This window comes from Crinia signifera, chromosome 19 (assembly GCF_055691185.1).
Source record: "Crinia signifera chromosome 19, ASM5569118v1, whole genome shotgun sequence".
In the NCBI taxonomy this organism is placed as follows: Eukaryota; Metazoa; Chordata; class Amphibia; order Anura; family Myobatrachidae; genus Crinia; species Crinia signifera.
In genome coordinates, this window is record NC_139226.1 from 7,908,074 (window position 1) to 7,921,177 (window position 13,104).

Genomic DNA, 13,104 nt, shown 5'->3' on the forward strand with positions numbered 1-13,104 from the left:
AAGTAGTAGTGACATACCTCCCAACATTACCCTCTCCAGAAGGGACACATTGCTCTGCTCCTGCACTTCCTTCCTAATGTATGATTGCTGTCACCTGTATTGAAGTACCTTTCTTATCCAGTAACCTGTTCAACACAGATGGAGGTAATCATGCATTACGCAAAGAGTCCAGGAGCAGAGCAATGTGTCCCTCCTGGAGAGGGTCATGTTGGGGGGTATGTAGTGATACTGTCACATTGCCTTTTATTAGGAACATGGTATGGTGAGTGAGGAGTGGACTCACTGGGTGCACAAACATGGCCGCCAATACCCATAGCGAGGAACACGCAGGCGCAGTGAGGACGCCGCTCGCGCAGGCGCAAAGAGGACGCCGCCCGCGCAGGCGCAGTGCCGTGTTGCCGGAAGTAAGCGCTGACACTTGGGCTGCTGGTGTGAGGAGGATGGAGGAGCGGCACCGGCAGAGGCTGCGGCGGAACCGGATGGCTCTGGTCACCTCCATGCAGGTGGCCGATATCTGGGACCCTCTGGTGGAGAAGGGGGTCTTCAGCAATGACATGGTGGAGGAGATCCAGGTGAGGCGACATTGGGGGCAACAAGAGAGGGGGTAATAGTGGTATTACTGGGAGGGGTGGGACTATATGTGCTCTTATGGTAACGGTGGTATCACATAGGGAAGAGAGGGGGTAACGGTGGTGTCACATAGGGAAGGGAGGGGGGTAACAGTGGTATCACATGGGGAAGAGATGGGGTAACTGTGGTATCACATAGGGAAGGGAGTGGGTAACGGTGGTATCACATAGGGAAGGGAGGGGGTAACGGTGGTATCACATAGGGAAGGGAGTGGGTAACGGTGGTATCACATAGGGAAGAGAGGGGGTAACGGTGGTGTCACATAGGGAATAGAGGGGGTAACGGTGGTGTCACATAGGGAAGAGAGGGGGTAACGGTGGTATCACATAGGGAAGAGAGGGGGTAACGGTGGTGTCACATAGGGAAGAGAGGGGGTAACGGTGGTGTCACAGGGAAGAGAGGGGGTAACGGTGGTGTCACATAGGGAAGAGAGGGGGTAACGGTGGTATCACATAGAGAAGAGAGGGGGTAACGGTGGTGTCACATAGGGAAGAGAGGGGGTAACGGTGGTGTCACATAGGGAAAAGAGGGGGTAACGGTGGTGTCACATAGGGAAAAGAGGGGGTAACGGTGGTGTTACACAGAGAAGAGAGGGGGTAACTGTGGTATTACATACAGAAGAGAGGGCGTAACGGTGGTGTCACATAGGGAAAAGAGGGCGTAACGGTGGTGTCACATAGGGAAAAGAGGGCGTAACGGTGGTGTCACATAGGGAAGAGAGGGGGTAACGGTGGTGTCACATAGGGAAGAGAGGGGGTAACGGTGGTGTCACATAGGGAAGAGAGGGGGTAACGGTGGTGTCACATAGGGAAGAGAGGGGGTAACGGTGGTGTCACATAGGGAAGAGAGGGGGTAACGGTGGTGTCACATAGGGAAGAGAGGGGGTAACGGTGGTGTCACATAGGGAAGAGAGGGGGTAACGGTGGTATCACATAGGGAAGAAAGGGGGTAACGGTGGTGTCACATAGGGAAGAGAGGGGGTAACGGTGGTGTCACATAGGGAAGGGAGGGGGTAACAGTGGTATCACATAGGGAAGAGAGGGATAACTGTGGTATTACATAAGGAAGAGAGGGGGTAACGGTGGTATCACATAGAGAAGAGAGGGGGTAACGGTGGTATCACATAGGGAAGAGAGGGGGTAACGGTGGTGTTACATAGGGAAGAGAGGGGGTAATGGTGGTGTCACATAGAGAAGAGAGGGGGTAACGGTGGTGTCACATAGGGAAGAGAGGGGGTAACGGTGGTGTCACATAGGGAAGAGAGGGGGTAACGGTGGTATCACATAGGGAAGAGAGGGGGTAACGGTGGTATCACATAGGGAAGAGAGGGGGTAACGGTGGTATCACATAGAGAAGAGAGGGGGTAACGGTGGTGTTACACAGAGAAGAGAGGGGGTAACTGTGGTATTACATACAGAAGAGAGGGGGTAACGGTGGTATCACATAGAGAAGAGAGGGGGTAACGGTGGTGTCACATAGGGAAGAGAGGGGGTAACGGTGGTATCACATAGAGAAGAGAGGGGGTAACGGTGGTATCACATAGAGAAGAGAGGGGGTAACGGTGGTATCACATAGAGAAGAGAGGGGGTAACGGTGGTGTCACATAGGGAAGAGAGGGGGTAACGGTGGTATCACATAGGGAAGAGAGGGGGTAACGGTGGTGTCACATAGGGAAGAGAGGGGGTAACGGTGGTGTCACAGGGAAGAGAGGGGGTAACGGTGGTATCACATAGAGAAGAGAGGGGGTAACGGTGGTGTCACATAGGGAAGAGAGGGGGTAACGGTGGTGTCACATAGGGAAAAGAGGGGGTAACGGTGGTGTCACATAGGGAAAAGAGGGGGTAACGGTGGTGTTACACAGAGAAGAGAGGGGGTAACTGTGGTATTACATACAGAAGAGAGGGCGTAACGGTGGTGTCACATAGGGAAAAGAGGGCGTAACGGTGGTGTCACATAGGGAAAAGAGGGCGTAACGGTGGTGTCACATAGGGAAGAGAGGGGGTAACGGTGGTGTCACATAGGGAAGAGAGGGGGTAACGGTGGTGTCACATAGGGAAGAGAGGGGGTAACGGTGGTGTCACATAGGGAAGAGAGGGGGTAACGGTGGTATCACATAGGGAAGAAAGGGGGTAACGGTGGTGTCACATAGGGAAGAGAGGGGGTAACGGTGGTATCACATAGGGAAGAGAGGGGGTAACGGTGGTGTCACATAGGGAAGAGAGGGGGTAACGGTGGTATCACATAGAGAAGAGAGGGGGTAACGGTGGTGTCACATAGGGAAGAGGGGGTAATCGGTGGTGTCACATAGAGAAGAGAGGGGGTAACGGTGGTATCACATAGGGAAGAGAGGGGGTAACGGTGGTGTCACATAGGGAAGAGAGGGGGTAACGGTGGTATCACATAGAGAAGAGAGGGGGTAACGGTGGTGTCACATAGGGAAGAGAGGGGGTAACGGTGGTATCACATAGGGAAGAGAGGGGGTAACGGTGGTGTCACATAGGGAAGAGAGGGGGTAACGGTGGTATCACATAGAGAAGAGAGGGGGTAACGGTGGTGTCACATAGAGAAGAGAGGGGGTAACGGTGGTGTCACATAGGGAAGAGAGGGGGTAACGGTGGTGTCACATAGGGAAGAGAGGGGGTAACGGTGGTGTCACAGGGAAGAGAGGGGGTAACGGTGGTGTCACATAGAGAAGAGAGGGGGTAACGGTGGTATCACATAGGGAAGAGAGGGGGTAACGGTGGTGTTACACAGAGAAGAGAGGGGGTAACTGTGGTATTACATACAGAAGAGAGGGGGTAACGGTGGTATCACATAGAGAAGAGAGGGGGTAACGGTGGTATCACATAGAGAAGAGAGGGGGTAACAGTGGTATTGTAGTGTTCCAACAATAATACTATATCCAAACTGTACAACAGCTAAAGAGAGATACTTAAAGTTACTTATGTGAGTGACATCATCGCTAGTCTGTGACCACGACGTGTACATCCTATAGCACAATGTGAGTGACATCATCACTAGTCATTTTATCGCACAATGTCAGTGACATCTTCGCTAGTCTGTGACCACGACGTGTACATCCTATAGCACAATGTGAGTGACATCATCGCTAGTCTGTGACCACGTGTACATCCTATAGCACAATATGAGTGACATCATCACTAGTCTGTGACCACGTGTACATCCTATAGCACAATGTGAGTGACATCATCACTAGTCTGTGACCACAACGTGTACATTCTATAACACAATGTGAGTGACATCATCACTAGTCTGTGACCACGACGTGTACATCCTATAGCACAATGTGAGTGACATCATCACTAGTCTGTGACCACGACGTGTACATCCTATAGCACAATGTGAGTGACATCATCACTAGTCTGTGACCACGACGTGTACATCCTATAGCACAATGTGAGTGACATCATCGCTAGTCTGTGACCACGACGTGTACATCCTATAGCACAATGTGAGTGACATCATCGCTAGTCTGTGACCACGACGTGTACATCCTATAGCACAATGTGAGTGACATCATCGCTAGTCTGTGACCACGACGTGTACATCCTATAGCACAATGTGAGTGACATTATCACTAGTCTGTGACCACGTGTACATCCTATAGCACAATGTGAGTGACATCATCACTAGTCTGTGACCACAACGTGTACATTCTATAACACAATGTGAGTGACATCATCACTAGTCTGTGACCACGACGTGTACATCCTATAGCACAATGTGAGTGACATCATCACTAGTCTGTGACCACGACGTGTACATCCTATAGCACAATGTGAGTGACATCATCACTGGTCTGTGACCACGACGTGTACATCCTATAGCACAATGTGAGTGACATCATCGCTAGTCTGTGACCACGACGTGTACATCCTATAGCACAATGTGAGTGACATCATCGCTAGTCTGTGACCACGACGTGTACATCCTATAGCACAATGTGAGTGACATCATCGCTAGTCTGTGACCATTGCGTGTACATCCTATAGCACAATGTGAGTGACATCATCGCTAGTCTGTGACCACGACGTGTACATCCTATAGCACAATGTGAGTGACATCACTTCTCTGTGACCACGACGTGTACATCCTATAGCACAATGTGAGTGACATCATCGCTAGTCTGTGACCACGACGTGTACATCCTATAGCACAATGTGAGTGACATCATCGCTAGTCTGTGACCACGACGTGTACATCCTATAGCACAATGTGAGTGACATCACTAGTCTGTGACCACGTATACATCCTATAGCACAGTGTGAGTGACATCATCGCTAGTCTGTGACCACGACGTGTACATCCTATAGCACAGTGTGAGTATCGCTCTGGCGCAGTGTATATAGGCGGTAGGTGTACATGTCCCAGTGCAGTGTATATAGTCGGTATGTGTACATGTCCCAGTACAGTGTATATTGTCGGTAGGTGTACATGTCCCAGTGCAGTGTATATAGTCGGTATGTGTACATGTCCCAGTGCAGTGTATATAGTCGGTATGTGTACATGTCCCAGTGCAGTGTGGGTATCTCAGCTGCTCTGGGTGTGACTTGCAGACCTGCCATCTCTTCTTTGCCTTCTTACAGAGCGCTGGGACGCGAAGGGATCAGGCTAGAAGATTACTGGTTGAATTGGAGACCCGGGGCAGTCAGGCGTACCCCCTATTCCTGCTGTGTCTGAGGGGCACCGGGCAGCACAGCCTGGCAGACCTCCTACAGGACAATGGAGGCAGCTATGAGGTGAAGCCAGCTGAAATGATGCCAACACCAATTCCAAGGCTCCCCGAGGAGAAACGTAAGCTTAGTTACACACATGGTAAAGTCTGGGGGGCTCAGTTACACACATGGTGAAGTCTGGGGGGCTCAGTTACACACATGGTGAAGTCTGGGGGGCTCAGTTACACACATGGTAAAGTCTGGGGGGCTCAGTTACACACATGGTGCAGTCTGGGGGGCTCAGTTACACACATGGTGAAGTGTGGGGGGCTCAGTTACACACATGGTAAAGTCTGGGGTGCTCAGTTACACACATGGTAAAGTCTGGGGCGCTCAGTTACACACATGGTAAAGTCTGGGGCGCTCAGTTACACACATGGTGAAGTCTGGGGGGCTCAGTTACACACATGGTGAAGTCTGGGGGGCTCAGTTACACACATGGTGAAGTCTGGGGGGCTCAGTTACACACATGGTGAAGTCTGGGGGGCTCAGTTACACACATGGTGAAGTCTGGGGGGCTCAGTTACACATATCGTGAAGTCTGGGGGGCTCAGTTACACACATCCTGAAGTCTGGGGGGCTCAGTTACAGACATCGTGGAGCCTGGGGGGCTCAGTTACACACATGGTGAAGCCTGGGGGGCTCAGTTACACACATGGTGAAGCCTGGGGGGCTCAGTTAGTTTTGGGTGTACGTCTGTTTCTTTTTATATGTATCGATCTATATTGTCATTTATTAATCATCCAAGACTCCATTCTCCATTGTGCGTATGTAGTATACTTAGCTATTATATTGTATAATTGTGGCACAAACATTACTGCGTACAAGCTGGACACATCTGCCGGTGCATCAATCGGAATATACTGTATACACAGAGTTTATATTTATTGTGCTTGCATCCCCCTGTCTGAGTGAGCCCCATTGTGTGTTTCTCTTGTCATGTGACATTAGCCTATTGTTCTTTTGTATGATATTTGTTTTCCTCTCATAGACTAATAATAGACATATTTCATTTCTGCTTTTCCCCAGGCATTGTTCACCAGACACCTAAATGCTGGGACACAGAAACGGTGTGTATTGTACGTCCATTGCCTTCTATATGTAAACTGCATTACTAATGATCACATATTAAAGGGGTTTCGGTTTGATTTTGTCGGCTGATTGTGATGGGCCAGGTAGATATATGAAAAAGAGATGGAACGTTGTAGGGCAGCGAATGATTGGATGTAAGTTACAGAAGGTAAAACACGATTGGTTACCTATGGTCCTGTCCTATCACTCGCCCTTCTTCATGACCAACAGCCCCTCCTCCAATTCCTGACCCAATCACAAGGTATTCCAGCTTGCTGTGATTATACAGCCCTGTGACGCACATAATAAGCCCCATTAATAATTGATCAACATTTGTCTTTTAGCAATAAATGTCTGTTGTGATAGAAGTTACGGAACGGGATGTTTATTTGGTCCAGGGCTCACTAATAGGAAAGTACAGATGTAGTCAGGCTCATCAATTCCACGGCAATTGCCACGTGTGACTCCCATGCAGATTGGAGCAATCTCGTCACTACGCGAGTACATCTGATTCGCTACCATTGCAAATATAAATGCGGCTACATTGGTAGTTTAAAATCCATTCTCAGTTTGAACCAACCCTGACACATAAAGCATAAAAATGTCAGCAAATCCTAGTATGTTCCCTGACAGTCATTGTTCCGACCATCCCTTCATTGATGATAAAGATATCTGGGAAGATGTATACTTACCTGATCCCTGTCGTTATTCCCTCCTTCGGGATGAGCGCGTCGGTATTTAGAACGCTGGCATCCCCACAGCCGGTCATCCTATATATTGAGTGATAATTGACTGTCTGGCCTAGATGATGCCGGATGCGCTGTCACGCGTTTGCGCGGTGTGCGTTTCGCTTCCACTAAAGCCGTTATTTACAGTACTTTAATTCTATCTTTCACGAATTGTGTGAGTTGGAATATTTCCCTTATATATTGTGTTGTGTAGTCCACAGTATGCACCCAATGAAAGTGCTTGTGAATCTTGTACCGAAAACTCTATAAACGCCATATCCATCCTTTCCCAGGACTACCCAATGTACTACGACCCCTGCGGATACTGCCTGATAATCAATAACACGGAGTTCCTGAAATCCGCCAACTTGTCCGACAGAATCGGTTCTAACATTGACCGGGAGAAACTAGAACGCCGGATGCGTTCGTTCCATTTCGAGGTCATGGTGAAGAACAACCTGAAGGGGGCGGTCAGTATGTTCCCATGGCGATTAATGGCGCTGAATGTGTGTTTGATGTCCTGTCCCATATATAATGATCTTTATGTACATTGGCAGGAAATTCACAAGGAGCTGCAGGACCTGGCGGCTGAAGACCACAGTAAGCGGGACTGTTGTCTGGTTGTGATTCTGTCCCACGGCTGCGAGGTGAGGAAGCCATGATCCTTATTTAACGGTCACTCATTTCTGAGAGCGTAAAACGATTAGACCATTGTATCTTCCGTTTACATCACACTGTCGTGTAGGATTATAGGCGGAGGATGCGCTCTCTACTCTGCACATTTCAGGAGCTGGCAAGTTTTTAACACTCATTGCCTATGAGCTCCCAACTGTCATTTTTCCTTTTTTAAAATCTTTTTATTGAAGGGTAATTCCAACAGATCAAGTGATCAAAAAGTCCAAGACAGCTTCAGGCGTGCATTGTTAATAAAGACAGAATACAAATACATTAAGTAATTCAGAAGTCCAAGACAAATACAGGCACGTTTTTTTAATAGATAAATAGATAAAAGCCGTTATCCTGGTTATCACCAACTGTCATTTTTCATAAACAAGACAGAAGCTGATTGACTGGATTTATCGTACTCAAATGTTAAAACTCTGTGCATGTGATATAACAAGTTGATAAATCAGCCCCTAATATTCTAGTTGGAATGTCTTCAGAATTTATCTCCTATTATTTATTTGAAGTGTTTAATATATATTGTAACTCTTTGAAGACAGACAGTAACTTCATATTGGTGATTAGAAAGTTCCAGGCGTGAGGATACATCAGATGACTAATGTCGTACTGAGATATACGACCACTGTAGCAGCCTTCCACGTCCCGAGCGCCATCATTGTGTCACCTCTGTCCCTCCCTTAGTGACCTATAGTCTATAGACACAAGTCCGTGTCAGCATCTTCTAACCTAGCACGGCTAGAATCTAAATGGGCTGCAGAGCTGACTCTTCCTTTCTTTTTTTGCTAACCGTTTGGTTAAAAACCTGCTGATGTCATAACATAATGATGTCGCACCCACATGACCTTTGACCGACGCCCTCAGGGCATTCTTCCCATAATGATTGTGTTGGGATAGGCAATGTATTTGTGATTGGAGTCCGGAACCATTGCATAGTCTTATTATACAGTGGATGAGCACAGTCAGGGCTGGAGCACAGAGAAATCTATTGTTGTTAGAAGATCATATTTAATACGTGAGAGACACTTGTTATCTGCCAGTCTAGCCCTGCGTACAGCTGAGGATCAGAGGAGAAGGATAAAGTGGGTGAAGGATCACAGAAGACTTTAGTGTTCCATCACTAATGGTAACATTGAACGTCCCCGTTCTCTAATGCTGGCACTGTCGTTCCTTGCTAGACGAGGCACACGCAGTTTCCAGGTGGGGTTTACGGGACGGATGGAATCCGGATCCCTGTGGAACGAATTGTGAACTATTTTAACGGCTCCAACTGCCCCAGTCTGCGAGGAAAGCCGAAACTGTTCTTCATCCAAGCCTGCGGCGGAGGTATGGACAAGTAGCTTTTGGGATGGTGTTCGGAGAACATTGCTAAGACCACTGTCTACCCCCCCCCCCCCCACACACACACACACATCCCCTTTTGAAAGTTCTTTATCCTGTGATACATGCCTCTACTGTGCATTGCGTTACCCAGAAGCCATTGCACAAAATCTTTTTGCCTTAGCATTGCTGTTGCTTTTGACCATCATGAAATCTAAAGGACGAAGCTTAGAATGTTGTTATGTGGTTATAAATACAACATAAAGGCAAAACTGACGTTGCACACACCTGTGGTAACGTGAAGTGTGCAGGAGTAAAGGTTGATGAGCATGGGGTAAAGGGTTCTGAAACAGGACAAAATGCTCAAATGATAAAGCAAAGCTTACCAGTTATTTGTACTGCAACATTATATTGTCTCTATTGTGCATTGGGTCCACCCATCAGCCTTGGAGATTGCAGGGATTTATTTGGCACTGTCCCAGTTTCCCTAACCTCTGATATTACAGGGTTATAGAGTTGTTTAGGAACATACAGCATTAAAGCGGTGGCACCATCAACCAATTGGTCCCTCCGTACATTTATACCCCATGGCCCCTTAGACTGTGACGGTACTGTGATAAGTTTAGAGGACCACCAGGACAAACGGTTATAGGTAGCTGGCCCCGGGGCCAACGTCACTGTAGCGGATGAGCATGTTAGTCGATTTTCCCACGAGCGGTAGCGCAGCGTTAAGTCAGAAGGAGGCTCAGCTGCTGAGATGTTGATGGGATTAGTAAATGTGTCTCTGCAGATCAGAAGGACAGAGGTTTTTCCGTGGACTCGGGGAGCCCACCCAGCCAGTATGATACACGGTCCTTGCAGTCTGACGCCACGGCAGTCCGTCCGGACGAAGAGGACACGGATGAAACGGACGCTGTGGTGAGTCTGCCTACGTCCAGCGATATCCTGGTGTCATACTCCACGTTTCCCGGTAAGATCATGAAAGCCTTGTCAGTGTGTCATATCGCAGCTCAGTGATTGGTGAGGGCTGGGGCTGTAACGGGATCTGTTTCCGTCTCAGGTTTTGTATCGTGGAGGGATAAAGTAAGTGGAACGTGGTATGTAGAAGTTTTGGATAAAGTCCTAGACGAATATGCTGGAACCTTAGACCTGCAGGCCATGCTGGTGATGGTGAGTCTCTCGTCTCTGTTACGTCGTTGCATGGGTTATGATTGGTAGTCTCTAGTGTAGGCAGCCGTGCCTGGGGCTCGAACCATTGGTCATCAGACCGCAGCCTGTCCATGACTATAGATGCGAATGGAGATTAGTAATCCCTCGGGAACTATAGACATCCGCATTTCCAGCTGTATCCCTTCACCCCCATATAAAGTTGCCCTCGGGCATTTTAGAGATAATTAATTGGATCTGCTTTGTTCTCCTGTTGCTGAAACATTGTATCTTGTATTATCTGTTTGTTATTCAGGTGGCGGATAGAGTTTCGTCAAAAGGATCGTACAAGCAGATCCCCGGATACTTTAATTTCCTCCGCAAGAGATTTTTCTTCAAGACTTGTTGAATAACGATGTGTCCGTCCGCGGGGGCTGAAGTCCCCCCCGACTAACTGCTGGCGGTTATTTACTACCTGCGGAATTTGCAGTGATCGGGAACCTGCGGGGAGGGCTCCCGCGCACTCTGCAGCTGTATCTGGACTCGCAGCGCTGCCGGTGTTTACACCGCCTGAGACTTTTTCTACTGCGCAATGATCAGCCGCCATATTCTTACACAGTGGTGTTTTATAATGGGATAAATACAAATCCTTCCAGGACTCTGTGTTTCATGTGCCGTGATTTGCTGCAAGCTATAGTGCAGATTACACAATTATAGTATATAGAAGATTGCTACAGGTTCCAATACTTTATAATGCAGTTACCTGCTCCCATCTTTTATACACCTCCGCCTATTGACCATTGCTTTTGCTCTGTGCCCCTTGTATGGCTTTTTATTTTCTTTTGTGCCTAACCTTAGCCCTTGCTACCCGCAGCCTTCCCCTCACCTCCGCACACATACACTATTCCCCAGTGAAGCCGTGTGGCCATATTATCTATGGAATGGAACCTGTGACTCAGCCTTGGGATTTCTTTATGAGCTGTGCTACAGGGAATACAAATACTTATGCGGTAAATCAAAATTCGGAATTTGGACTGCAAAGGGTTAAAGATGGGATGTTTCCCATAGCAACCAATCAGATTATATTTCTTATTAATTTAGCACACGCATGGCCAAACTACATCTGTTGGGAAACTACAAATCCCATCATGCCTTGCCACAGTTTAGCTATTAGGGAATGCTAAAACTGTGGCAAGGCATGCTGGGATGTGTAGTTTCACAACAGCTGGAGGGCCACAGTTTGGCCATGCCTGATTTAGCACCTTCTAGAAGATAATAGTTAGTATCTGGATGGTTGCTATCGGTTACATCCCATCTTCATTAGATCTCCCATCTAAGTAAATGGACCCCCTAGGCCTCTGAATGACTCTTACAGAAAGCTATGGCTGACGCTTTGCATTTTTGCTGAATGTGTCATTATAATATAAGGTGACAGTGAGATGAAATTATTATTTATTAAAGCACGTTTGTGGAGATGATTATACAGTAATAAATGGGTTACTAAAGGGAAGGTATATGGTCTGTCTTCAGTGCAGTCCATTGTGGTGTATGTGGTAATATAGGAGGCCACAGACGTTGTATATGAAGACTTAGGGGTTAAGGTGCCCACACACACAAATGATTTTTTTTTCTGCTGATCGGATGATTTTTACCACAATATCGGCCGCAAATCGCATGCTGCGTGAAAGATCAGAAGATTTAACAAAAGATCAATAGGAACGCACGTCAGATCTTAGGAGAAATCTTTGGTGAAGATGTGCCCTTGCCTTGACAAAATATTTCAAGGCTAATTTATGCGCACATCTTAAGAGTGCAGATCTTTCTAGTGTGTGGGCACCTTTAGTCGTATAGTGAAGCACCCCACTGGCAGAACCTATCACAATGGATGAAGCCATCTATATAACCGGATGGATTTAACAACCCTTCATTAATGACTCACATCTTAGTATTAAATATCGGGGGCCTGTATCTTGGCTCTCGGGGTGTGTGTGTGTGGGGGGGGGGACACCCCTCCTGGTTTTGTGAATGCTGTGAGATTGCCTCTTTCTCTATACGCTGTTTGTTATACTTGATGACCTAAATCCGATACTGTAGATCTGTGTATTGTATTTCCATGGACAATAAAGTCTCCTCTGTGCCATGTATTGTAGTGAGCGTTCTTCTCCTCTTACCATCTTATATGGGCATTTACTTTATGCTTTGTAACCAAGCATCTCACCACCGAAACCTTCACCCCCCCACCCCCCCCACCCCCAGTGCTGCAGTCCGACAGCTGAACGCTGGTCTGCCCATACAGTTCCTTCTACAGCTAATACCATGACTTCCACCTTCCACCATGGCGCAATTTATCTGTATCCTATACTTTCACTTATTAACATATGTGTTCCACTGGCTGCGACCACAGCAGGCGGGCGTTACCGCTAGCAACATAGCAACCTGTTGAACTCTGACAGCACTGGCAGAGGCATAGGTATATTAATCAGTGAAGGATTCGTTCCACGAAGGCCAAGTGTCCTCTTAGCATGGATCCGTGCTTCTGTAATGGGGAGTATATAACGGGCTGACACCACTGACGTTATTCATGCCAATGGTGAAAGACCGATGCATGAAAATATATGGTCTGCTTTATTTGGTATCTGGATTGGCTCACAGACAATTGGCCTGATTCTGGTTCACTTGCAAAAGTTAATTCTTTCTCTAATGGACAAAACCATGTTGGATGGTGCAGAGAGAGTAAAGCTGTGTACACACGGGGGCGATTTCAGCACATGTCGCTGAGCGACCATATTGCC

The 13,104-nt window shown here is 47.6% G+C and overlaps 1 protein-coding gene across 2 annotated transcripts; it reads left to right on the top strand.

Annotated features, from left to right (window-relative positions):
• Positions 1 to 371: 371 nt before the first annotated feature.
• CASP9 (caspase 9) lies at positions 372 to 12,454 on the top strand. Of its 2 annotated transcripts, none has more exons than XM_083161952.1 (9): positions 372 to 572; positions 5,238 to 5,445; positions 6,396 to 6,445; positions 7,459 to 7,635; positions 7,723 to 7,812; positions 9,025 to 9,172; positions 9,957 to 10,136; positions 10,227 to 10,336; positions 10,629 to 12,454. In XM_083161952.1, the coding sequence occupies exons 1-9, from the start codon at positions 441 to 443 to the stop codon at positions 10,719 to 10,721; spliced, it is 1,188 nt and encodes a 395-aa protein (XP_083018078.1). In that variant the 5' UTR covers positions 372 to 440; the 3' UTR covers positions 10,722 to 12,454. The 2 variants fall into 2 exon arrangements, with proteins under 2 accessions (XP_083018078.1, XP_083018079.1); XM_083161953.1 differs by having other exon boundaries at positions 376 to 572; positions 6,396 to 6,436.
• Positions 12,455 to 13,104: the final 650 nt, after the last annotated feature.

Excerpts from the sequence above, each read along its gene's own strand:
- CASP9 (XM_083161952.1), top strand. The coding sequence starts at position 441 with ATGGAGGAGCGGCACCGGCAGAGGCTGCGGCGGAACCGGATGGCTCTG. Across the intron at positions 573-5,237 it reads ACATGGTGGAGGAGATCCAG|AGCGCTGGGACGCGAAGGGA; the intron begins GTGAGGCGACAT and ends GCCTTCTTACAG. Across the intron at positions 10,137-10,226 it reads GTCATACTCCACGTTTCCCG|GTTTTGTATCGTGGAGGGAT; the intron begins GTAAGATCATGA and ends TTTCCGTCTCAG.